The 24,647-nt window shown below is 33.8% G+C and overlaps 1 protein-coding gene across 1 annotated transcript in view; it reads left to right on the top strand.

The window, feature by feature from the left end:
* The window catches only part of LOC133207387 (calcium-activated potassium channel subunit alpha-1a), a 258,220-nt gene that overhangs the window by 74,292 nt on the left and 159,281 nt on the right, over positions 1-24,647 (top strand). The window contains exons 5-8 of the mRNA XM_061344253.1: positions 15,991-16,066; positions 20,406-20,481; positions 22,207-22,377; positions 24,036-24,127. Coding sequence (XP_061200237.1) covers positions 15,991-16,066; positions 20,406-20,481; positions 22,207-22,377; positions 24,036-24,127 — 415 coding nt within the window. The remainder of the gene's footprint in view (positions 1-15,990; positions 16,067-20,405; positions 20,482-22,206; positions 22,378-24,035; positions 24,128-24,647) is intronic.

Genomic DNA, 24,647 nt, shown 5'->3' with positions numbered 1-24,647 from the left:
AATCCAAAAAGGTCATTGCATTAGCATTAGTCTATGTTTTCCTGAGCTACCTACAGCACATGACTAACCTGCATACTTCCCTGAATGGTAATATGAGAGATAAGGTTAATTTTTTTATTTAACTATTTTTTTCTGATCTTTAAAAGTCAGCTGAAAGACCAGTCGAATATACAGTTATGTGGCTTGGCTTCAAGATAGCGTGTTAACTTGTACTTTGCAGTCATTCAATCTATTCATTATATGTTATTCAGTAACTTTTCCTCCTGATATCTTCTTTCACTGATTTCTTGGTAACTGTTTTTTTAAATACATTTAGTCTGAATAATGTTGTTGCATTCTGATCTTCTCAACTTTGCCTTTTCAGTGCTTGCTGCTTACACTGTTTTATACTTTATAAGCAATCTAGTTAATATGTGCATTAGCCCCAAATCAGAAGTCCTTATACTTAAACATGAGAGTTTATATACTGGTAATTTTAACATAAATTATATGATTTCTGTTTACTGGTTTTGGACATTAGTTCATTTTGTATTTCTAAGCATCTGACTTCTGCAACACAGCTTAAAGCATCTCTTATCTTCTGGCTTAATTATACTCAAATGTCCATGTAGCTCTCGTTAATTCAGCACCAGTTTTTCTCGTTTGTTCTCTGGTGCATGAGACTTGGTTTATGTGAAATTAAGAAATGCAGTTAAGATAATTAGAAAAACACCCAACCTAGCCATGTTCCTCCTGACCTTTCTGTAAACCTGAATTAGTCAAATATATCCTGTTGAGACTGAAACCGATAAAAACTGATGCAAAGATAATTGGGATTTCAGTAGAAATATTAGAAGTTAGGAATTCCATATGAAACTTCAGAAAGTTCGTATAATGGCTGTTTTTATCAAATATCAGAGAGCTGTGGATGAACTTATGTACCGAACTGACACTGGAAGTTTATGTAAACCAAGACCATTCATATCCTTTCAATAATATTTTGTCAATTCCTTCACTCAACTTTATATAAAGTCAAGAGATGATTTGAGTAAGATTTTCACTCTTATAATTCTGAACTCAAAAGGGAAGATTTCATTAATAGATTTACTCAGATGCACTGCTTGCCCATCACCTGAAAGGCCCAAACCCCATTGTGATTAAGCAAGATTACTTCCTGTGCTTCTATGCTTCTGGTATAAATATGAGCAAAATTCCGACCTTTTTGCAGTGGATGGGCAATAGTATTATAACAATGCTATATCACGCCTTAGTCTGTTGCTTGATCCAGTTAAATTCTTGCAATTGCAGTAATTTGCCATGCAAAATCAGGGGACATGTAGAGAAGGAAAATTTGGGATATAAAGAGAAGTGTTCTTTCAGCTAAGTATTTAAGGATATTTCTGAGGATTTGGACCACAGAATATTTATACCATCTGGCACAGTTTCATACAATATTGACTTAAGTCAAGAAAGCAGTATCTTTTGTGGTTTTCTACTTTTTGTTGCTTGTTTCACATTAATTTTTGAATGCCTAAGGTTCTCTACTACTTCTGTATTTATAGTATCCAGGCTTATGTTATGCAGGGCTTATTCTTGATTCCCTTCTTAACCCTAGACATGTAGCATTCATTAATCTTGTTATCACCTTCAGCAGTATTTAATTGCATACTGTCTCAAATTCTAAATAATAAAATAAAAATAGAGCCATGGCAGAGAAAATGTAGTCCATAAATGTAAGGGCATTTCTCTGTATCACAGAAGTGTCTCTGAAGTTACTGACTCCTATATAACTACTTGCACTGCAGTGGTGTACCTGATGGATTGCCAGAAAGTCTTTGCCAGTAAAGCTAATGATGCTCAGAGGTCACTATTTGCTTGTTCTTTGTCAGTACAGGCTTTTGGATCTTTCTGCGGCTTTCCCATTTTTTCTGTTCAGAGAACTTTTTTAATCTGGAGCAGTGTTAAATAAGCTGTTACTGAACTTTGGAATACACTTTCTTTTGCTCAGGCATTTAGTTTTTAATTCTTTTTCTTTTTTATTTTTTTTTTAATTTTTTAAAAGATATAGATTTTATGTAGTCTTATGTTAGTTGTAAAACATTTCGTTTTAAATCTATCTGCTGATCTTTGATTTGTTAGGTATATGAAGCCTAAGAATTTGAATTTTATGATTTAGGTTCCAGCTATCGGACCTTATCTTGTGCTGAAATATTGGAAAAGCAGCCTATTTGACTTTATTATCTCTTTTGTTTGTGGTTAGTAAAAATATAGCAGATGGCAGATGAAGATCAAAACAGAATAATAGATCTTTTAATTTAAAAGCAGCATTTAAGAGTAGAAAAATGTGGATTGTGGTTTTCTACATAACCAAAGCTTCTAGTATATAAACCTTTTTTTTTTTTTTTTTTAATCTTAAAGCTATTTTATTATTTCAGTTGCAAGGAAATTATTTTGCCTTCTTTTTGAATCAGCTTCTAGAAGTAAGGCAGATGGAAGCATGCTGTACAGGGGCAGGTCTAGTACACAGCATTTTGTTAAGCATTACCCTGCAAGTTCTGTTTTTATTAAAAATAATAGTATAGTAGCATCACTGTGGATGCTTAGCAGAAAAGAATTGGCCCTGTAGTATCTTAAGGGTCAAGGTCAATTTGAAGAGGTATGCATTCACATCAGGGTATTTGGAGATGATAATCTGCATAATCAAAAGGAAATTGTTGTAGTCTTTCATAAGCAAAGATGACTGAAGGCAAAAGGGTTTAGTCTACTGCAGTATGAGATTTACAAGGTACTCAAAACCTTTTAGTAGTTATTTCTCCTTTATCACCTGTTAATCTGCTGCTCAGTATAAATTAGCTATTATTGTCTTCCTAATTGCTGGTTATGTCTTTCTTTGAACAACTCCTTACTGTGTGGAACATTTTCATTTGGAACTGTAGGGAGGATTTGTGTTCGGGAGTGCTCATGTGTGTATATGCACTACAGAGATACACTGGTTCCTTTGCAGCCACTGTGCATCCTGCCAGTAATGCCAATCTTATTCATTCGTACCAGCCCCTTGGTCGTTCAAAGTGTCATGTGCTTGAAGATGTTGAATTTTTCAGTTGTACTGGACATAGGGGATGTGGATGCATACTTCCATAGCCTAGCAGAAAGGTCTTTTATTGCTGTGAACTAGCTGTAATGTTAGTGCTCAGTATGTCATCGATACCATGTGCTAATGTCAGAGTGAATAGTATTTTCATATTATATCAGTTTGCTCACTTTTACTGAATTCTGACGTGGGAGGTTTGTCTCTGAGGTAGCTCAAGTGAGTCAATGAAGTTCAGGAATATAGTAACTCTTCAGCCTTATGACGGATGAAGAAATAATCACAGTGGGATAAATGTAAAATTCTAATACTTTGAATGCCTTTCGGAACCTTCATATTTATTGGTTTTTTTTTTCAAAATTAAGCCTTTGCAACCCTTTCATATTCAATATCCAATCTCCATAGTTATTAAAATTCTAAATCCTATAAGGATTCTTACCAATGTTCTGTTATGTAAAGGTTTTTGGAAGTAATAGATACATTATTTAGAAGTACGCTTTTTAATTATGTACATAAGGGATTAATTATGTATGTCATGAAAATATTTGTTATTATTACATATAAAAATTCTGTGTAGATATAAATTATATACACCTTTATATAATCTAATTATATAAAATGTAAATACTTCTTAAATCATAGTTAATGAAGTGCTTAACAATGGGTAGATATTCAGTTAGGACAATGCTAACTCTTAAAAAATCCATCATTTTTATAGTAGTTAGTTTGCAGGCAATATATATCATGATGGTATGGCAGTCAGTGAGCATCTGAATCTCTACATGTAAAGTATTGCAAGTATATATTCAAATGAGATGGGATAATTTGTAAGGAAAATAGTGTGACCCCAGTTTTTATTTTCTATTAAGTTCTATAGTAACACGGAGTTTGGTTACTTTTGTGTTGTTTTGCTTTCCTTCCTGTTGTGGGGAAAGTGTAGATAACAGCACTGTAGAAGCAGAGACATCTGGAAAATAAAAACAAACCAAGATAGATCCTCTTTTTCTCTTGAAATTCATCTAAAGAAAATAATATAGAATTGTATGCAGGGCAGATTGTATGAGAAACACAGTGAAAAAGAACAAATGATACATAGATTTAGAGAAATGGCATCTAGGAGAACATCAGACACCTGCTTTTCTAAGCACTGGTTCTAATCTGTTCTGATAGTGTTTAGAAAATTTCCTTATCCATTCTCAGTCATTTGATAGCATTGACCCATTTAATACAAGCATTTGTGTGCACTTGAAACTCCATGTGAATTTGCTTTACAGTAGGTGCATCACAGACAGATTCTCTGTCTGACATGAATTTGAAGAGAGAAGTTTCAAGTGCTACAATGTTACTCCCTTTACTGGATCTGTTCTTGATTAAGCGTTAGTGCTGAACTGATGCTTCAGTTCTCGGACTTTGTATTTAAACATGATATAAAACTGAAGAGGTGAAGATTATTTTTTAGTACTGGCATAGGGTGAAATAAGGGATACTGATAAGTGGTATATGAACCTCATGACAGCTATATTTCTGAAAAGCAGTTAAAACATCATGATCTTTGAATTCTGTGAAATTTTGTGCCTTAATTCTTAATCTGACAGCTGGTATGAAATATTCTGTTGTTATTACATTATAAATTTACACCATGTGCAAAGAATCATTCTCTGGGTAGAGAATGATCACTTCTTTTGAACAGGCATACATATTTTATGAAGTTTGGCACCCATCTGGTCAGAAAACGGATTTTTTTCCCTTTTTTTCCACTAGTATCGTTTTGTGGTGTGCCATTTTCATAATCATTTCTTTTTTTTTCCATAATTAATACATCTATATATATATATCTGCTCATATCCTTTAAATATTTTCTTAGTGCAATACAAGGGCTAAGAAAGGTTCAATGGCTAGGATGTATTATATCACACCAGTTGATCAAACTGAAATATTTGACTCCTTTTCAAGTCGTATTTCATAGTATGCTTATTGTTTCTTCAGCAGTTATGGCCTGTGTCTTGTTACTCAGAGTAGCAAAGGCAGGCAGAGCTGCAAGTCTTTTTTTAAACCAGCATCCTGCAGCATGAGTCAGGCTTTAGATCTGACTTTTGTCCTTCCTTTGCCTTTGTTTTCATCATTCATTCTGTTCCATCATTACAGCCTCTCAGAACTGCATATTCCTGATTTTAGTGCAGTTTATGTCTGGTGAATGCCAAGGAAAATTATACAAGATACTAACATGTCATTCTTCAGGAGGCAAAACTATTTTTTTTTAAACTGTAATGGGCACTTTAGAAAACAAGCCTCAAGTTTCCAACCTTCAGTTGCAACTCTCTGCAAGGTTAGCTGGGTGAGGCATAACCACTTATTTCAGCACTTATTTCATCTTGGTTTTAGTAGTATCAAGCATAAAGTGTCGAAATACTCTGTTCGTCAAAACTCAATTTAAAAAAAACATATTTTGCACGCTTTTTAAAGTATGGGGTTTTGTATCTAGAATGGATTACGCAACTGTAAGAATAAAAAAACATAAAAAACCAATAGATGAATACATTCCTTTTCTCTCTAGCTCTTTTTTTCCATGAAGTATGTATGAATATTGTTTATCTTTCCATTCATGCTTTCAGCCTCTTGTTACAAAAAGGCACTGCCATCAGTTTGGTGTGATAATACTTACTTTGTAAAATATGATGTTTGCAGTATAATACACTCTGATTTTATGTAAAGATCTGCTATTCATTCACTACTGGGTATATTTCATTGCGTGAAGTGGTATAAAGTGGCAAAGTTAATGTTTGCATGTCTAGTGACTGTTTTTGTTATTGCTAGTGCCAACTTTTCTGAATATCTGGCTTAATTCCTTAAGACTGAGACTAGGAGATAAAAAAAAGCTAATGTAACTACATACATTACTTCAGAAACTCAAGTTTGGTTTGTAAATTTGCCTTCTAAACAATTTAATGAAATTAGTGAAGAATGCACATTAGTTTTTGTCATAAGCCATACCTAATGCTACAGAACTTTACCAAAAAGTAGTTACTGGCCAACCTGCATGGTTTTTCTATTCAGACACACCAGGTTTGGAGGTTTTGTTGTTTTTTTTTAATGAATAATATTTTTACCCTTTCTGAAACAGGAACAATGAAAATTTTATTGGCAATTTCTCAAACAAACAATGGCTTTTACATTGTAGTTTCAGAAGTAGCGACCTGAAAGTGCGGGAAGATAACACATGGAATATTCTGTGTTGCCATACTGTAAAATAAATTTAGAAGTAATTTTCAAGGAGAGAATGGTCACTACATATAAAATGTTATTTTTCTCTTCAGTGGGTTTCTCCTTGGCAGGTTTCCTTGTATTTCATGTATTTTCCAGATTGTGCTTTTGGGCAGAAATATAAACAGATTATATCTACAAAAGTAGAGCAAATTAGTCATCCCTGACTAACCTGTGCTTTAGAGGGCAATAATTTGACACCTGTCTCTACCCAACACATTGGTTGTCTATGCCAAAGATCTTGCCTTCTTGCAAGATGATACGGGAAGTACCTAGCTCCTGTGTAGCCAAAGGTAAAGCGGAAATCAGCTGCCGAAAAACCTTGCTTTCTTCTCCTGCATATTTGAGATTGCTAGTTCCATATTTGGATGAATTTTAAAAGGGAGCTGTCATTTAATTGTGGCAATGCATCCATATCAGTCCATGTTGTATGGCACATTCAGGGAGAGTCAGGGAAGGATATGCTCCAAGGATACAATCCTCTTGAGAATATGGAAAACATCACTTGTAACATACTTTAAATAACTTGGGTTCATTGAAGGTACAATAAGGTTTAACAAGTCTACATAGAGCTCTTTAGAACAGAGTGAATGTTGATCAGACGGCACACCTCCCCAGTGTTTCTGGTATCACAGATTTTAGGAGTTTTAACACCACTTCAGACCAGGAGACTGTCGACTATGTCCTTCATGGGGGTAGGAAAAAGTACAGAAACCATGGGAACAGCACTGTTTTTATAATGGCATCATATTCATCTGCTTAATTGGACTTCAGCTTTCCACTCACACACTTATCTGAGCTAGATGATGTGTTATCTGAAAGAAAGCTTTCTTGACAACTGAAAAAAGAATTATTTATCCTACAGAGAGCAATTTTCTGTAATTAATTTTATATCTAATATGAGAAATTTGGCCATGTAATAGATAGTGTAGATGGTGGAGTAGTGTACTCTCACTAAAAGCAATAAGCTGTCTTGTGTAATCAGGTTGTAGAACAAAATGTTAAAAAAGGCATTAAATTGGAAAGCAGAAACATCTACACAGGGAAGTAATAGCAACAACTTTGTGTGGCTCTGTGATGGTGAATAGTGCTTCTCAGGAAAATATGTCATCATCCTGCTGCTGCTGAAGATTCATATTCTTTAGCTTGTGGAACAGGTTTATTTTAGATTTATTTCCCATTTTATAATTTAATTCATGTTTTCAGATTTTGATGGATGAAACAGATTTAGCAGTGCACTGACAGAAAAAAAAAGGGGGGAAATTGATAAAAATCTGGCTGTCAGGGAGTTGAGAAAGTTAAAGGAATACTGTCAAATTACTAAACCCTAATATAGGTTATGCAAGCTAAACAGCTCGGCTCTTGCTCATGGACACTGTTTTTCTTTAGATGTTGCAGGCTTGCAAGGTAAATGGACTCTACGCCCTAATATTTGCTCTATTAAGTACAAAGGACACTAATGGTAGGTTTAAAATTGGATATTAACAAGATTATAATACTATTCAAGATCAAATACAAAAAGAAAGGAAAATTATGCCTTATATAGTAGAAAAGAGGTAGAACATTCTTTCAGTTTGAGCTGTACAAGATGCGGTTAGTAACACAGAGAAGCACTATGTTGTTCAGATCTTTCCAATTTGAGAGGAATTATTCAAGTGCTCACAGATATATTAGATACATGTCTCCATGCATACGTAAAGAATCCAAAATTATTCCTACTAGACTTGGTGGAATTTTACTGCTGTGACTTAGGAACACAATCAGGTTGTTTGTAAGAACCTAGTGTAAAGGTTACAATGTAAAGGAGTTATGGAAGTGGTTTGCCTCTGAGCCACTCACTGCATATTACTTGAAATTTGTGTGTACTGTTCTTCACATTTCTATATTTGGCATTATCATACTTTAACATTTCCAAAATACCTTGAGATTCTGTGCATTTCCTATAAGCACATGGTGCAGTCTATTTTTGTTTCTGCTTTGCATTGTACTCCAGATGGTATGAATATATATTTGGCATATATGTCTTTGTGGCTCCTCTGGAGACAACAAATAAGAATGATGGGCATATTCCTCGAAATGAAGATAGCTATTCAAGATAAAGTTTGTATGTTAAAGCAGGAAAGTTCACTAAGAAAGCATATCATGGAAGGCAATAGCTCACATTTCCATTTTATTTTAAAGAGCTTTTTCTAACTGAATGAGATGGTAATTCACTGAACAAAAATCCAGTTTTGTGAATATTCACAGAGCATGTCTGTTTGAGGGAACTAGTGCACTCTATTCTTTGTGCTCTTGCTTGATGTCTAAATGTTTTGGGGTTTTTTTTTTGTTTGTTTGTTTGGTTTCTTTTTTTTTTTCTTTCTTCAGTAATATAGCTGTCATTAACTGGGATTAGGTGAAGGGTTGTTGTGCGTGTGTAAGGTTTTTTTTCTATTTATTTCATCTGGGACAAGTCCTGGAAGAGTTGGCTGATTATGTGACCTCTGCCTTCTGCATACTAGCTTTAGCCGAAAGACAGATATGTAAAGCTGCCAAATAAAATAATACACAGCAAACATGTACATGAAGTGCAAGAACTATATTCTTTATGGAGTGCCTGTTCATTCCAAGTGAACAGCATCATGTTTGTGGGTTTCGGATCGATGGGTGTGGTTCTTTGGTGTATCTGAAAGAAGCTTACGTGGTAATATCCGGATAGAAGATGGCTTTTAAGCTCTAATACATCACAGATCAGAGGAGCATCTGCACTGTCCGCCTGCTTCTCTAATTTGTTTTGCCCATCCAGTTTATAATGCTCGGTCTGTTTTGTGAGGCTGAGTTTTGTATTTGATTTAATTCTGTTTGCTTCATGCTAACAGAAATGGACTAGGTTATACTGAATTATCATTTTATAACATGTAAAGGTGAACTTTGCATTATCCTGTATTCAGTTAAATAAATCTGCTTCCAAAGAGAAGTTCTGTTAAAGAAAGGACTCTGAGCTGTCTCTCCATGTTGATACGGAATTAGTGAAAAGAAGGGTAAATGTATGACTGTCTTCGTTATTAGTGGATGCTGTTACTGAAGAGTGGACCACAATACTTACGTGCAGTGCTCCTGAAGCTGAAGATAAATAGTCATGATTTCCAGCAAGATTTTAGTCTACCACAACCCTTCTGGGGGCACTCGTACTGAAACTTATAAAAGTACTAGAAGGCGTAAAAAATCTCTTGGAGAATTATTCCAAAATGGATATCGTGTCAAAGCTGGGCATAATATCCCTGAAAAGGAAGAACAACATACTTTTCGAAACTCCTTGGTGTCTTGCTATAGGGTCGGTTCATACTGGGGTAAGGTCTAACTCTAAAGTTTTCTTCAAAATTGTAGTTTGTGAATTCTGCCTCTGGTGCTTGTGTTATTCTCTTCTAAAAATGTATTTAAGTTTTCAACTTCAAGATAACGCTACATCATTATTTTGAAAAAAATCCTCTGTAATGTACTCATTTCTCCCTCATCAAAGGGATGTAGTGTTCACCAAGAGTCAAGTAATTCAGTCTTTATTGATGGAATTATTAAGATTTTTTTAAAAGAACTGATGTGATTATTAACAGATGTAAAAATAAGTTAAAGAAATGTGTAGTTGATAGATTTATTAGCAAGTCTTTGGTACAGCATTGTTTGAAAATAACTAGTAAACAATCTATGTAGATTTGGAACTTCATGCAGTTTTACTGTCCTGGTTTATAGGGTATTGATGTTTTCATGCTGTGGGCTGGTTTCCCTGCTTGTACATTGCCATAACAGAGGCAGGAAAATGCATCAGAATATTCTGACTGTGTTGCTTCCAGGGCATGGCAGATTTCTTTTCCTCCTCTGCTGTTTCTTCTTGTTTTGTTCTTTGAGCTTTCATTTTCAAATCTATCTATAAGGAATGGAATCTCAGATTGCTCTGCTGCACTGTGTGAAGACATTCAGGATAGGATTATTTTGCATCCTAAAAATGTCTCCTCCATTGTATGTGTCTCAGAAGAGGTTCTGATTTCCTAAATATGGGTTCTGGTTTGTTCAGTCTTCAGTAAACCATACAGTCTTAATGAAATAGAGGGCAGAAGTAGCTGTTGATAGGTTTGATGAAGATACCATTCTGATGAGTGGGTGAATGGTTTGTCAGTAATAGAAATTGAATGCAGAATCTCTGTGTATTGAATCCTTCTACAATATTTTGGATATGCTGCTGTCAATAAGCAAGAAGTAGAATCATGTCAATAATAAAGGGTTTATGTTTATCATTGTTGAGAAACAATGTAAGGATCGATGCTATTCTGGTAGATTGACCTCATGTTGAATGAAGAATTATCACAATTCCTGTTTCTGTTTTTGAAATCTTGTTAAAGACAAATACGTTTAGTTGTGATATCTCCATTTAAATTTTTTTTTTTTTTTTTGTGGGAGGGATGGATGTTAATTTATGGGTAATTCGGATTCCTGTTGTATATTAATCCCATAGAAAGCATCAGTTTAGCAGAGAGACTGAAAAACTGACACTGGAAGATACCATGTTTCAGCACATTTAAGACTGTAAAGTCAAGTAAATCTTGAAATAAAGTTTGGGGGGGTTTCTGTAAACTCTATAGAGAAGATAATTTTCAACTGTAGTTGCATTGTTACTGGCACATAGTTCATCAGTCATGTTTATATCACTGTTCTTGTCTAGAGTATCCCTTTTTCTGAGTCAGGAAGCAATAGCTGGAGAATATTTGCACCTCACAGAACTGAACAAGTACATAGTGAAATCAATAAAAATGCTTCTGTTGTATTCTAAGTCAGTATTTCAACATAGTATATGTTTCCTATTGCAGAGATAATTTCTGCAGTGTTTAAGGCTGATTTCATGCTTTTGAGCAGTATTTGGCCTCTCTTAGTGACCCTTCAAAACTGGCCTGCAATAAGTGGATATGTCAAATTTTCGTATCTGAATTCAGTGTTTAGACTTTCAAGAGGCAGGCATTTGATCTCCACCTAAAATCAGATGCATTTCTTGGGGGGAGGGAGGCTTGGTGTTTGTCTGGGTTTTGAATTTGTTTTCAGTTTGTTTGTTTTTTTAAATTCCAGGTTGAACACACAGAATCTGAAATAATATTACACCCCACATGTTATCCAGGAAATTACCTAGTAAAATGAATGGAATATATTACACACATATATAATATATATTACGCATATATAAAAAAGACAATATTTTTATATATCATAATATAAATATATTTTTATTCATATTATATAAATATAATATATATAACAAATAAAACAATATATATATAAAATAATATATATTGCACACATATTTTACATTCTTTTCAGTGTACTTTGAAAATAGTCTGTTAACCCTACAGGCAACTCAGATAGCTAAACATATATTTTCACAGTAAAAACATAATCCTGTGGTATACTTGGAGATTCATTTGAATCATCATACCTACAACTCAAATTATACTATTAGAAACAGAAACTATTAACTAAAATTCCTTGTCTCATATTGTTAAAGGAATTTGCTTTGATGATCATAGAGGGTTTTTTTCTGGTATAGGAATCTCTTAACTTTTTCCTGGACATGGTAGCTGAAATAAACTCCAGCTCGGAAGCATACTTTAGTCATCCATTTAGAAACAGAAGACTGACAAACTGAAGAGGCCCTTTGTTATATCTCTGTATTTTTCCTATGATTAGAGAGATTTCCTACGTAAATCGAACCTTTTGATACTTTTTTTAATAAATTGTAATATAGATTATATCGTATTCCAGTCAGATTCCATAGGAAAATTCCAATATAAAAGTTCTTGCCAAGAAAAAAATGAGTGACATGATGGAGATAAAGCAATAAGCACTTCTGGAGCATTCCATTCAACAAATAACTTAAGCAGGCAGGATCCTATGAAATGTGCAAAATTAGAACAAACTTTCCTGTAATGCATGAGAAACCCTATCTAAACTATCAATTATAGAATTTAAATGAAAACCAGTTTTATGTTTTTTTCATATTAAAATAAATTATTTCCCCCCACATATATAAAATACATTGCCAAATATTGCTATGGAAAGAAATGTCCATATTTGTATATGTAGCTGAGACAGCTTTAGGAAAACAAGAATTTTTGTTAGTAGTCCTATTACAGAATTTTGCTTACTATTCTTGATACACAAATAATCATCAAAAATTTCTGGTCTTGGTGAGTTGTTGGGCCTGAAACAGATAATATCTTCCTACTTGTGAGTTATGCTGGTTATGTTTTATTTGAAAACAATGAGAGAGCATAGCATAGGGCATTGTGTTACTGATTATTTTTGATTAATTTTCTGACAGGCTATTTTTTACAGACACTTTGCCAATAATTACTCTTGATTTATACACATCAAAATATTTTCTATTTAACTTGATTTAATTTTGATCTTATGTGGATTCATAATAAGATATCTTAACAATTTAAGCCATTTTTAGTTTGACAACAGTCTCATTACAACAAGGTTATTGCTGTGAGGATTACTGTGTCACCAGTTTACCGATCTGTGTATGGAAGCACACTTCTGCGTGTCGTTAATACTAGTACTAGATTGAAGTGCTCTGTGGACTTTTCCTGTGGGAATTATTCAGTTGATTCATCATCCCCTTGGTAAGTTTAAGGTGGTACAAAAAATGATGCATTTAGGAGCAAACTCATATCATCTGAGTTTTGTGCTTACAGTTTATTCTCAGCAGCAGCTTTTTGTAGTCTATTTGAAGAGTAAGGCTGAAAGCTCTAAATTAGATGCAGTTTTCCAAAATGCACATAATTTTCTAGATGGTCAAGCAGCCGATGCTTTAAATATTTGAGTGACAGACAGATTCATTCAAAGACAGAACCCCTTAACTCCTTCACAGTCAAGCTTTAGAAATAACTGTTCAAGAATGGGACTTTCTCACTTGTTTGGGTTCAGCTAGTGTTAGTGGATGTTGCCAGTAAAGTGCACAAAGTTCTATCAGGAGGGTGTGCACAATGCTGCATTGCAAGCTATTTTTTGTCCCTACTATGTGGAGTTGTTTTGGCTGACTGGCTCTTCATGTTAATACTGTTGCAGGGTGTAAGCACTGCAGGCATAGTGAGTTTCACTTGCAAACACTGAAGTAACTGATGCTTGTATACTCAGCCCCTGAGACCAAGATGCTCTTAAGTGCCTGGGTATAAAGTTACTTAAACCTACCAGCTCTGACATTGTACAGTACTTTTATGTGTTTTGTTCAGAACACTTTTCATTTTTCCTCTTTTTTACACTAATTTACAATACTGCGGGGGCCTGTATAGATGACCTTTAAAGATCCCTTCCATCCCGAACTATTCTACGATCCTATGTAAACCATATAAAATGACATGATAGGAATCTAATAACAGATCTCTGGGTCTTGAACAGTGTTGAATACTTAATTCTTTATTCATTTGCTATCATAACAAGGAAAACTGATTTTAATTTCATTTTTGTTCTTCATATTTGAGCCCACACAAAGCAGGTAATACACCAAGGTTTCTGAAGATCAAAATTTTATCCTTTCTGTGTAATAATTCCTCTAGATATAAAACACAGCCCCACAATTCATGTCCTAGACAAGGTGATTGTAAGTTTTTACAATTGCAAACCACTTCTATTTGTAGTTCAAATAAACTGTTCAGGTAAACTCTACAGTTTGGTTTCTTTCTCTTTTTTTTTTTTTTTTCTTTTTTTTTTTAATTATGTTCTCTGAAAGGATTTCTTTAAAATAGTGTAGGCTGTACTAAATGCAGAACTTAATCCAAATGATTTTCTTCTTTCACAAAAAATACATTGAAGCTATAGTCTTTCTGTTGTATCATTTGATGTCTCAGCAACTAAAAGGTATCTTAAGCATTTTAAGAGTTTGGAGATAGGGGTTTTATTGCTAACTTTTATGTTTCTTAGGCTTGTTTTTGTAACATTGTAGTGGGTAACTTGACCATCTTATTAACTTCAGGTGCAATACAAAGTGTTAGAAAGGAAGTAATTTTTCAGAAAGTTCTTAGGGAGTGGAGTAAGGAAGGTAGCTGGATGGCAAGTTTAGTTGGTTGCTAGTAAAGGTACTCTCCATCCCTGTTCTCCGTATGTCTTTGGACAGGAATAGCAACTGTGAAAACTACTGCAAGTGGAGCAGAGGATCATGTCTTATGGTTTCAGCACTATGATCCAAAAGGATCATCTTCTAATTGCAAATGGCTCTGAAGCTTATAATTATTAAGCATAATTTTACTGCTTTTTGTCTAGATCTCCATGTCCACTTTTTAACTTGTGATTAATCTTTAGAGTTCCCTACAGTTACTAATTAAAAAGAAACTTTACATCCATGTAATAGAAAGTAGTGAATTTCTACTTTGTTAAAGCTACTTTAATAAGGCTACTTATGAGTCTTAGCATGACTAAAGATTTTATTTAACAACTCTCCAAGTATACCGTGGAAATAAAGCCTTAATTTAAACACATCTTGCCACGTGCATTTTTGCTCTTGAGGGGAACCTCTGAAATTCACTGAGATGATGAAAATTTTGACCACGTTTATATACTTGCTGTGATCAGTCTTTCCTGAAGATTCTAGAAATAAAAAGGAGCTTACAGCACTGGAAGTTTGTAAAATAAATATTGATAAAGAGGATGTAGAAGAAGCTGCCCTGGACTTAACTGCAGCAGTTGCAATACCATGTTACACAACCTTTATGTAACTCCTGAGTGCACTGCCTAGTAAAAATTATCCTCAAAGTAGTATTTTAATTTTATAAGCTCTGCATGTGTATAATACACAATGTACTTTTATTCATATGCCAAAGATCTGCAGCCAATTTTTTTTAGTATCGGCATAAGTCTCTTTTAATACTTTAAGCCCTTAATCTTCTACAGTATTTTCTTTTGCGCACGCTTGGTGGCTTTCTGGTTGTCTGGGAATTGTTATTCATACAACCTGATATCAGCACAAAAATGCTATTTATTTGTAAAAATAGCTTTCTCTTTAATAGCCAAAGCGTCATCTATTACTATCGTTATGGTCTGATAGAAAGAATTATAGTAAGTTTGTAATTTTTAAGAGCGAATGTGTAGTTTCTCTCTTCTCCTGCTTGAGTTTTTTGGAGTTAGGGTGTACATAGGGAGTATTATTACAATAAAAGACTTAACGTCATTAAGATTTACCAGTTTAATCAGGCATATACACAGTCTACTTTATCCAGGTTATCAGATCTCTTGCCAATAATCTCTTATTTTTCACTAAGCAATGTGGGAGCTTGGAGGACTGAGGAGTTTCAGGTCTTTGTATGTGTCTTTGGCAGCTTGGAAAAGAAGGACTCTAGAAAATACCAACAGAACCTCAGTGAGGTTTTTTTGCCCTTAGCTTTTAGTCTACATATCTTCTACCATGGCGCCCTACATAAATTAAGGCTTTCTGGTAGGATACTACAGCTATTAAGGAAGTAAGTTTAAAAAAAGTTGAAAAAGACCTGGAAAGGATTTTGGCATCATTAAATATGGAAGAGCATTTCAAAGGTATTTGGCATTTTGTATGCTACCTATGTTGATTTGAATGATTGCTGTCATTGTAAATGAAATGCTATAATTTGAATTATTCTTTACTACATTTTTTTTTTCCTTTACTACAGGTTTAAGATTTTTAAGAGCCCTTAGACTGATACAGTTTTCAGAAATTTTGCAGTTTCTGAATATCCTTAAAACAAGGTAAGACCTTTTCTTACATATTGAGTTAGTTGCATTGGTGACAGAACATAAATGGCTTAGATTTGTTGTTCTAGTAATATATGATTTTCTTTTCTGGAGTAAAACTCATGTTACCTGTTCTTTAAACCTTTTTCTGCTGATGAATGATTTATCAGTGTCATAATCTTTTGCAATGTGATCAGTAGATTTTACTTGGTGTGTTGTTATATATGAAAGATCTGAACAAGACTGTGCTGGTAAATGAAAAGCAGAATGAATTACAGAGCTCTTCAGTGATTAAAAGTTGCTTCGTTCCACATAATCAGTCCATATTCTGCTACCTTGGAAAAACAGAAATCAAAATTCATTCAACAGGATACAGTTTAAAAGTATTTTGAGAAATAATCGTTGCTCTTTTTCAAATTTTTTTTTAACCTGACTATCCTTGTTCACAACAAAAACATATTAAAAATGAATTTTACACTGAGATATCTTTATGTTGTGTTCATCGGCATTAGCATTTCTTTCAAAGAATAATTAAAATACTCCAAGTAACTTTCTAGCTTCCACCAATTTTTTGGGCTATCAGTACATGAAAGTTGTGCAGAAGCAGCACAACTTTGAACAAAAGATTTCTTTAAAGGAACTTTCCCATGAATCACAGTTGGATGACATATTCCAAAATCCTATGCTTTCTCTACCAGTTGGTCATGCATGTGTGAGGGCTTTATATGCAAGTGGCTCAACTTAGTTGCTACTAATAGTAGTGATTGAGAAATATATCCTTAAAATTTGTACATAGCCATGTCTTCAACCCATAATCTTGAAACTATTCTTTTTTTGCTGTAAAACTCTCGCATTGTCTTAAGCCGTGTAACTGTAAGGAATCCAGTTCCTGTCAAATAAAGAAATCAAAGAATGTGCAGCAAAGCTGTAGCCCAGTAGCTGAGAGTATGGTAAAGGAGAATAACTTTTGCAGGAGCTCAGGATACCCAATGGCTTTACATTGAAAACACAGAACTTCACCAAAAGAAATGGTAGTCAATAGAGAAGCCCCATAAACTCAAAAGATGTTGGATAAAGGCTAAAAGTCCCTTCAGGAGTGGTGGATTTGCAAGCTTCCAGATCCATAAATAAAGGAGTGCTGCATTAAATCACATTCAGTGTATTCAGAGTTAGCTTGCTCAAGATTGGCCTGTTCATTTAAATAACGTTTCTCTAGTGTAAAATTTGCTCTTAGATTAGATATCATTAACTCTGTGGTTATCTATATGAATGTCCAAATATCTGTAAATCCAAAATGTTGATTATTAGAAAGTCTGTAAAGCAAAGCTTCCTTATATGACTGTTTCAGTTTTCTCAGATGATTAATCCCCAGCAGTTCATCACTAACACCATTTCACTTAAAATCTGTCAGTGCCTCAAACCAATTCTTTATTTCTTTCCCGTTCCTCATTCTTCAATAGAAAGATATGGCTGTTCTCTTTTGTGTCGTTGCTCATAAAACATCTTTTTGTAAAATGGATGAGTCAAATTAAAACAAATTAGCAGAATGCCATTTATTTTAGAAAAGTTTTGGTTACACCTGACATAAATGTGACCATATGAGTGGGTTTTATTTTTTATTTATTGTCTTGCATGAATTTAGCTTCAAACTTCAGTGAAAAAGTTTTATATTTGTGTATCCTTAAGTACCTTCACAAACAAGAACTCTGCTTCCTGTGGTTGGTATGGTTTTTCTGTTACGGTAATGGCATACTTTTTAATTGAGAGTTTCTATTTCTGCATCATCAATCTTTCTTAAACAGACAAACAACAGAAAAAAAAAAAAACAACCAAAAAAGCAACCTCAAAAAGCCCACCCCGCCAAAAAAAAAAACCAAAACCCCAAGCAAAAAGCAAACAAACAAACAAAAACCAAAAAAAAAAAAAAAAAAAAGAAGCTAAACAATGCAAAAACAGAGGCAGTGAGAAGACTTGCAAAGTCATGTGGGTGTGTTAGACAGTTATTAGAGTATATGAAAAATTATTAATTATTATTTATATTTTAAATGAACCTACAGGGCAAAGAAAAGTTTTTACATATTAAAAGATCGTACTCTGCCAAGGACCTCTTTGTTTTCTAATTTGCAATTAAATTAATTTTATTCGGTGTTTTTTGTTCCTGTGTTTTATGAAATAGAATGAATTGTGTGGCGTTCAGTTGAAAATCTCTCTCCTTCACTGTTTTCTAATATTTTTCAACAAAACTGCAGAGGCTTGGGCAGAGCTCACAGTAAGGGATTTTGCACAGATGTTGGAAAGAGCTTAAAGAGGAGGAAAATGTTTGTGACTAATCCTTCATCTATATTTAGATTCTGGCAGAAACCCAGGGAGTATTTCATAGAGGATATTTCATAGAGGAGAGCTAAGGTAAAATGTTTAATAAGTCCGCAAAAATAAAACATACCAAACAAGTCATGTAAGAGTTATTCTTAAGTGCTGTCATTTACTTGTATAGAGCAATATGTGGAGACATCAACTGCCCCATTTTTTTATCAGGAGCCTATTCTAAGTTCAGGTGAAAAGCTCATATTTAGCTTTTCATAACAGAGTTTTGCATCAGCATGATTTCTATGATTTTTTTTTAACCTAGAAACCAATTGGTTATGGTCCCATGCTATGATTGAATGTTATCATCAACAGAATATGAACCTTAAATCAACCATACATAACGAAAGACAGGAATGGGGAATATGTGTTAATGCAGATGAGCACTAAGTAATTGCAGAATGCTGGTACGTTATCTTGTTTTTGAGTACAGCTTTAAATACAGTATCCATATTACCAATTGTATTTCTTCCCTTGTACCCACAGATGCCCTCTCTAACTGTAACTCTTAAAAATATTTCAATGGAGCTGGTTCATGCCTCAATTTTGTTTAAAAAATAATGTATTTTTACTGTCCTTGTATTAGTTAGAAATATTAATTAATTCTGCTCAAAACTACTACTGCTAAGACTGATAGTGAATTTTTCCTGATTTTTATGCTTTCGGGATGTATTGCTTTAGGAATAATACTGATTTTTCTGAGCCATTATTCATTCTCAGAAATGTTTTCAAAAACATAAGAGAGCTATTTCCAGTACAGTTCCATGAATGGATAAGATTATTTGGAGATAGGAATACATGGACTTGAGTTCCTTGTATAGATACTGAATATCCTTCTTAGGTTTTTGAATCATAGTGAATTTTGTACGAAAAAAGGGAGCAGGCTTTACTTATATTTCTTACACAGGTTTTTAAGAGTGGCATTTTCCTGCTGAACTGAGTGAGATCCTTGCTTCAAAATCACTTCTGGCTGCAGTAGGGAACATACTACTCAATGGGGCTGAAAAGAGTTTGCTGTGTTTGACTGTTAAGTTTCAATCCTTTGGTTGTTTATTTTTTTTTTTGTTTGGTTGTGGTTTGGTGGGGTTTTCTGTTTGTTTATTTTGGTGGGTTTGTTTGTTTTGGTTTGATTTGGTTTGGGGTTTTTTTTTGCCACAAAGTGATCAATTGGAGTTATGCAAGCAGAATAATATGAAAATTACTTGGGAGTTTGCACAGGGACTGTAAAATACCTAAGTTCTTTAATTTGTGAATCCATGATGACAATTACAGCATCATGACATTTACAGATTGGCAGCAATAGTTCATGATTTGTTTACTGTAACTGTAGGAAAATAGTCTTTCTCTGTGGTCATGTATATAAGTGTTAACATGTGGCGAGTATGCAACAAAAAACATTCTTGTGTTAATTTTTAGAGCCTTCACTGGCCTGGGGTACAAAGCATAATAAATATATAAGAACAATATGAAAAATTAAATATATATTTTTTTAAATCAGTCAACTGTTTGTATAAATGCAGTGTTCAGCAGCTAATGCTAATTGGCATTGCTCAGATTAATTTATTGGCCTTGTGTAGATGTATTCCAGGGTACCAGAATATTCACATGCAAATAAATCTGGGGTGTGTAGCAATGAAAAATGACAAGGTGAGTGTTTTGAAAGGCAACCAATTTTCTTTTGTGAAAAACAGTTGTTTATTTCTATTTATTTGGTTATGAGTACAGCTGTAGCTAACGTTTCTCAAATGCATGGGAATTTTTCTTTCAAGCTATCCAAATTATGCAAACGTGACTTTGCAAAGACAAAAAAAAAAAAAAAGCTATTTTGCATAGGCTTTTGATTAAGTTTTTTAGGGGTCTGCTTCTCTTCAGAAATCATCACCAGACACTTTCATTCTAAAGTATGCAGTTGTTTATAAGTACATATTGAAAATGTGTGAGAAATTCCAGTCTAAGTTCCCATTTGTTGTTGGGTTTTGTTTATTTTCAGTAATTCCATCAAGCTAGTGAATCTGTGCTCTATATTTATCAGCACGTGGCTGACAGCAGCTGGGTTCATACATTTGGTAAGTATATTTGAAAATACTTGTTTGACTTTTTCTCATGGATATTCTGCTCTCTGAGCTACCTTATTACCTGAAATTGCCTTGCTCTGACTGATCCCTTAATGCATCTTATAGTATAAGATAAACAGAGACATCACAGCTTCACAGTTTTAGGCTTCTACTCAAAACTAGTTCTGAACAGTAAGTAATACATCATTAGCCTCAGAAATAAAATACGAGACTTGAACTGCTGCAACTTCTTGAATGATTACAATTTACCAGTAGGTGGCAGCGTTTCCTAAATAACTACCCAGAGTGCTTCCTGGAAGGGATTGGCTTTATTAAGCGATACTGAGGTCCTGGGAAATCAATGGTTGTGCCAGGAGAAAACAGTTCTGTATTTCCACGGGAAGTAGTGGGATTGATAACATTCCAAATGGCTTTTTATTTTTTTTTTGGTGTAAATTTCAGTCACTGATAATACAGAGTTTTATAGTAGATTTATTTATTTATTTTAATTCTGCATTAAATGATACCTGAAAAATTGAAGATAGCTAGTACAGAGGTACATATGAGTTCATAAATGTTAATATGCATATATAGGATAGGTATATGTCAATTGTGTCTTAAACATTTTAAAGTAATAGCTTTTACTGATTTTTTGTTTAGTAAGCATAATTAGATATGGTCGAGTGTTCTTTAAGTATTTTTTATGATTTTATTTAGAACCATGAATATTTCAAGGTGCTAGAAATAATAAGTTAGTCAGGAATTGTTTTGGACTAATACTAAAATTTCATAATATCAGTGTTAGAACAGAGCAATTTGACTTCTCTTGAACTACCTTGAGCTGCATCCAACTATATAAGATTCAATTCAGAATGTTCAGCTTCTTCTTTTACCAAATACTAATTTAATTTTCACTCTTATGAAGATGCACCAAAATTTTTCATGTTTTATGATATACTTCTTAATCACTTATGACCATATTTTTACACTCCTCTTAGCAAACATAGCATTTTTTTAGAGACATTAGTTTTTTTATATTTCTGAAGAAAAAAAGAAAAAGACATTTTAAAATTACAGTGATGGAAAAGGATGCTATTTTCTAGGACCTGGATTTTGTTTTGGGATTTATTTTGCTGTTCAGTTTAAGTTCCACTATTGTAGGAATTCTCAGTGGTCAAACTCTACTGTGGAATGAACTTTAGAGGGCACACTGCTTTTCAGATGATAAATTTATAACTTTGTGAGATACAGGAGCTGGCTTCTTAGAATAGCAATAGTGTATCACTAAACATGTCACTAATGCCTTTAATAGGGGTTAGTACTAGATCTCAAGGTCCTTTTCAACCCTAACCATTCTGTAATTCTATGATAATGCTTTAAAACAAAAAACATTCAGAAGTATAATTGCATTACATGTAAGATTTGCTCTGAAAATGTTCTAACAAATTGCTATAAAATGAACTTACCTAACTGCATTAATATTATTTAGTGCTGAATGAAAAAATGCTTTCCATAAATAGTATGAGTGGCAAGGCTATGCGTATTGGCAAAAGAACTGTAATGCTATAACTGGGACAAGTTAGGTTTTATATTTGTTCAAAATAAATTACAGGAATGGATTCAGAATTTATACTGTATGCCAAATTACATTATATATGTAAGCATATGCACACACATATATCAGTAATTTGTGGTATGACTCTATTAATTCATTGTATGTTTTCTTGTACATTTTAGGTGGAGAACTCAGGGGATCCATGGGAAAATTTCCAAAATAATCAACCGCTAACATATTGGGAATGTGTTTACTTACTGATGGTTACAATGTCCACTGTTGGCTATGGAGATGTTTATGCAAAAACAACTCTTGGTCGCCTTTTCATGGTCTTCTTCATCCTTGGGGGATTGGTAAAAACTCTTTTTTATAATTATTTTTATTCCAGTTACCTTAATAGTCAATCCTGTGTATCTCAATGTTGTAATTAATGAAATAATATCTGAATTAGTGAATTAAAATTAATTAGAAAACATTTAAATATGTTTAAAATACCCCTCCCTGCCTTTTTTTTTTCTATAGATAAATATTTTGGAAAAGTTTGTCAGATTAGTCCAGTTTAGTAGAGTCAGAATTTCTCTAATCTATCTGAATGAGTAATAAATGAGAATACATGAAGTGCCTTAATATTTAAACTTATAATGTTATTTGTAGTCCTTTACTTTTTAGTGATTGACCAGTGAATTTTTTTGAGGCTGCTATTAATAATAGTTAAAGGCATTTTGCGGTTTCAGAAGTCCTACCCACCCACCCTTCTGTGTTCCTTCCCAGAATTCCAACAAACACTGTGGCTTTGGACTGCCTTAGAGAGCAGCTTGCCTGATCCAGATGATGGCAAACCACATTTTCTTTAATTCCAAACATCCTTTCATGTCATGTAGCACAATTTTAACTCACAATTTATCACATGGCCATAAATAGTATATTTTCAGCAAGTTCTCGTGTTCTTTGTCCTGCATGTACATAGCACCAAATTTACTAATTGTCTGGTGTCAACTTTTCTATCTAACAGTCTTAGTAATATAGGACTATTGCAATGTTATTTTCTAAACCAGCAAAGTTTATTTTCATATTTGCACTGTGCAAGGTAAGTGCATTATGGATATTTTAAAATATATATTGTGCACATACATGCATATGTATATTGTTACCTTACTCTCATATATTGATTTCACATATACATACATCTTAGAGGTGATATGTATATATCTAATGTTATGAATGACATATATGAGAGACACAAAGATACATATATATGGGCATAAATATATGCATTCCCATCTATGTTTATTGCCATATGAAGACAAAGACCATGTCAACTGGCAGTAGCTCTTCGAAGTATCCAGCCACAAGGAAGATGTTTGTTGGACTAAACATGGCAGAATAATTTTTATTTTCTCCTCAAAACCTTTTTTTCTCTCACATGTTATTCCAAACCTTTTAAAAACATAAACTTTTGTAAAAGTTGTTTGGTGTTTTTTTTTTCAGGTGGGGGTTGACCTTTTTTTTTCTTAACAAGGGGAATAACCCCTGATTTCATTTTTTTTTCTTCTCTTGAATTCTAAGAATGGGAGAAATAAGCCTGTCTTTAAAATAGAAATGTAATGGTAATGATAATATCTGGTTTTGTTTTTCTGCAGTAGAGCTTGCATAGTTTTTTCCCCTCCCCTCCTTCAGGAAGACTTTGATATAACTGGATTTTATTATTAGATACCAGTTTGGATTATTTTTGTTCTTGTTTTGTTTTGTGTACTTATTTTTGTCTTTTGACCATTTTCTTAATTTATAAGGTATGCACCTTCTCCAAGACAAACTTTTACATTGAGTCCTCTTGTTTTGCTTGATAAGAACTTTCACATTTTTTTTTAATTTTCTTTTTAAACAACTGCACAGATCTAATTCTTTTGCATTTTCAGATCTTAACGATATATATCTTCTGAAAATACTCATCATCCCCCTTTCTTTGGCCTCTCTTTTTAGTCTTTTCTTCTGTCTCCTATCTTCTTCTTAGGCCATGTTTGCCAGCTACGTCCCTGAAATCATAGAATTAATAGGAAACCGCAAGAAATATGGTGGTTCCTATAGTGCGGTTAGTGGAAGAAAGTAAGTATCCCAAGAGGCTCTGCTGCCTCTGCTGCAGTAGAACACTCTCTGCATGCCATTTTCTTTTTTTTTTTTTTTTTTTTTGTTTCATGCATGTAGGCAATGTTTGCTCGCTACGTGCCAGAAATTGCTGCTCTCATCCTTAATCGGAAGAAATACGGCGGGACTTTTAACTCAACCCGAGGCAGAAAGTAAGTCAAAAAAGACCAGGTGTGGTTGTGTGACTTTAGAGCCCCTGAAGGTGGTACTCCTTGACTTCAGATGTTACCACTGGAGTGTTGTCACACTGTAATTAGAGACCTGGGCTATGCTATGGTGCAAGTCACAAGTTTTTGTCCCTACTTCAAGAGAATCTGGACACCACTAAGACTACGCTGACGTGTCTTGTGAAAAAATGCTGCTATTGAATATGCACGTAGCGTCTGGAAAAAGGTTGACTTGTCACTTCACACTTTGGGGATCAGATTATCATATGTCATCAATTTTAATCTCTTAACTAAGTGACAATGATAATTCACAT

This window comes from Neopsephotus bourkii, unplaced genomic scaffold (assembly GCF_033783945.1).
Source record: "Neopsephotus bourkii isolate Nb327-2 ecotype Australia unplaced genomic scaffold, CSIRO-AGI_Nbou_v1 NB_196, whole genome shotgun sequence".
NCBI lineage: Eukaryota > Metazoa > Chordata > Aves > Psittaciformes > Psittacidae > Neopsephotus > Neopsephotus bourkii.
Note: the sequence above shows the minus strand (reverse complement) of the source record. Positions and strands in the feature narration are given on the sequence as shown.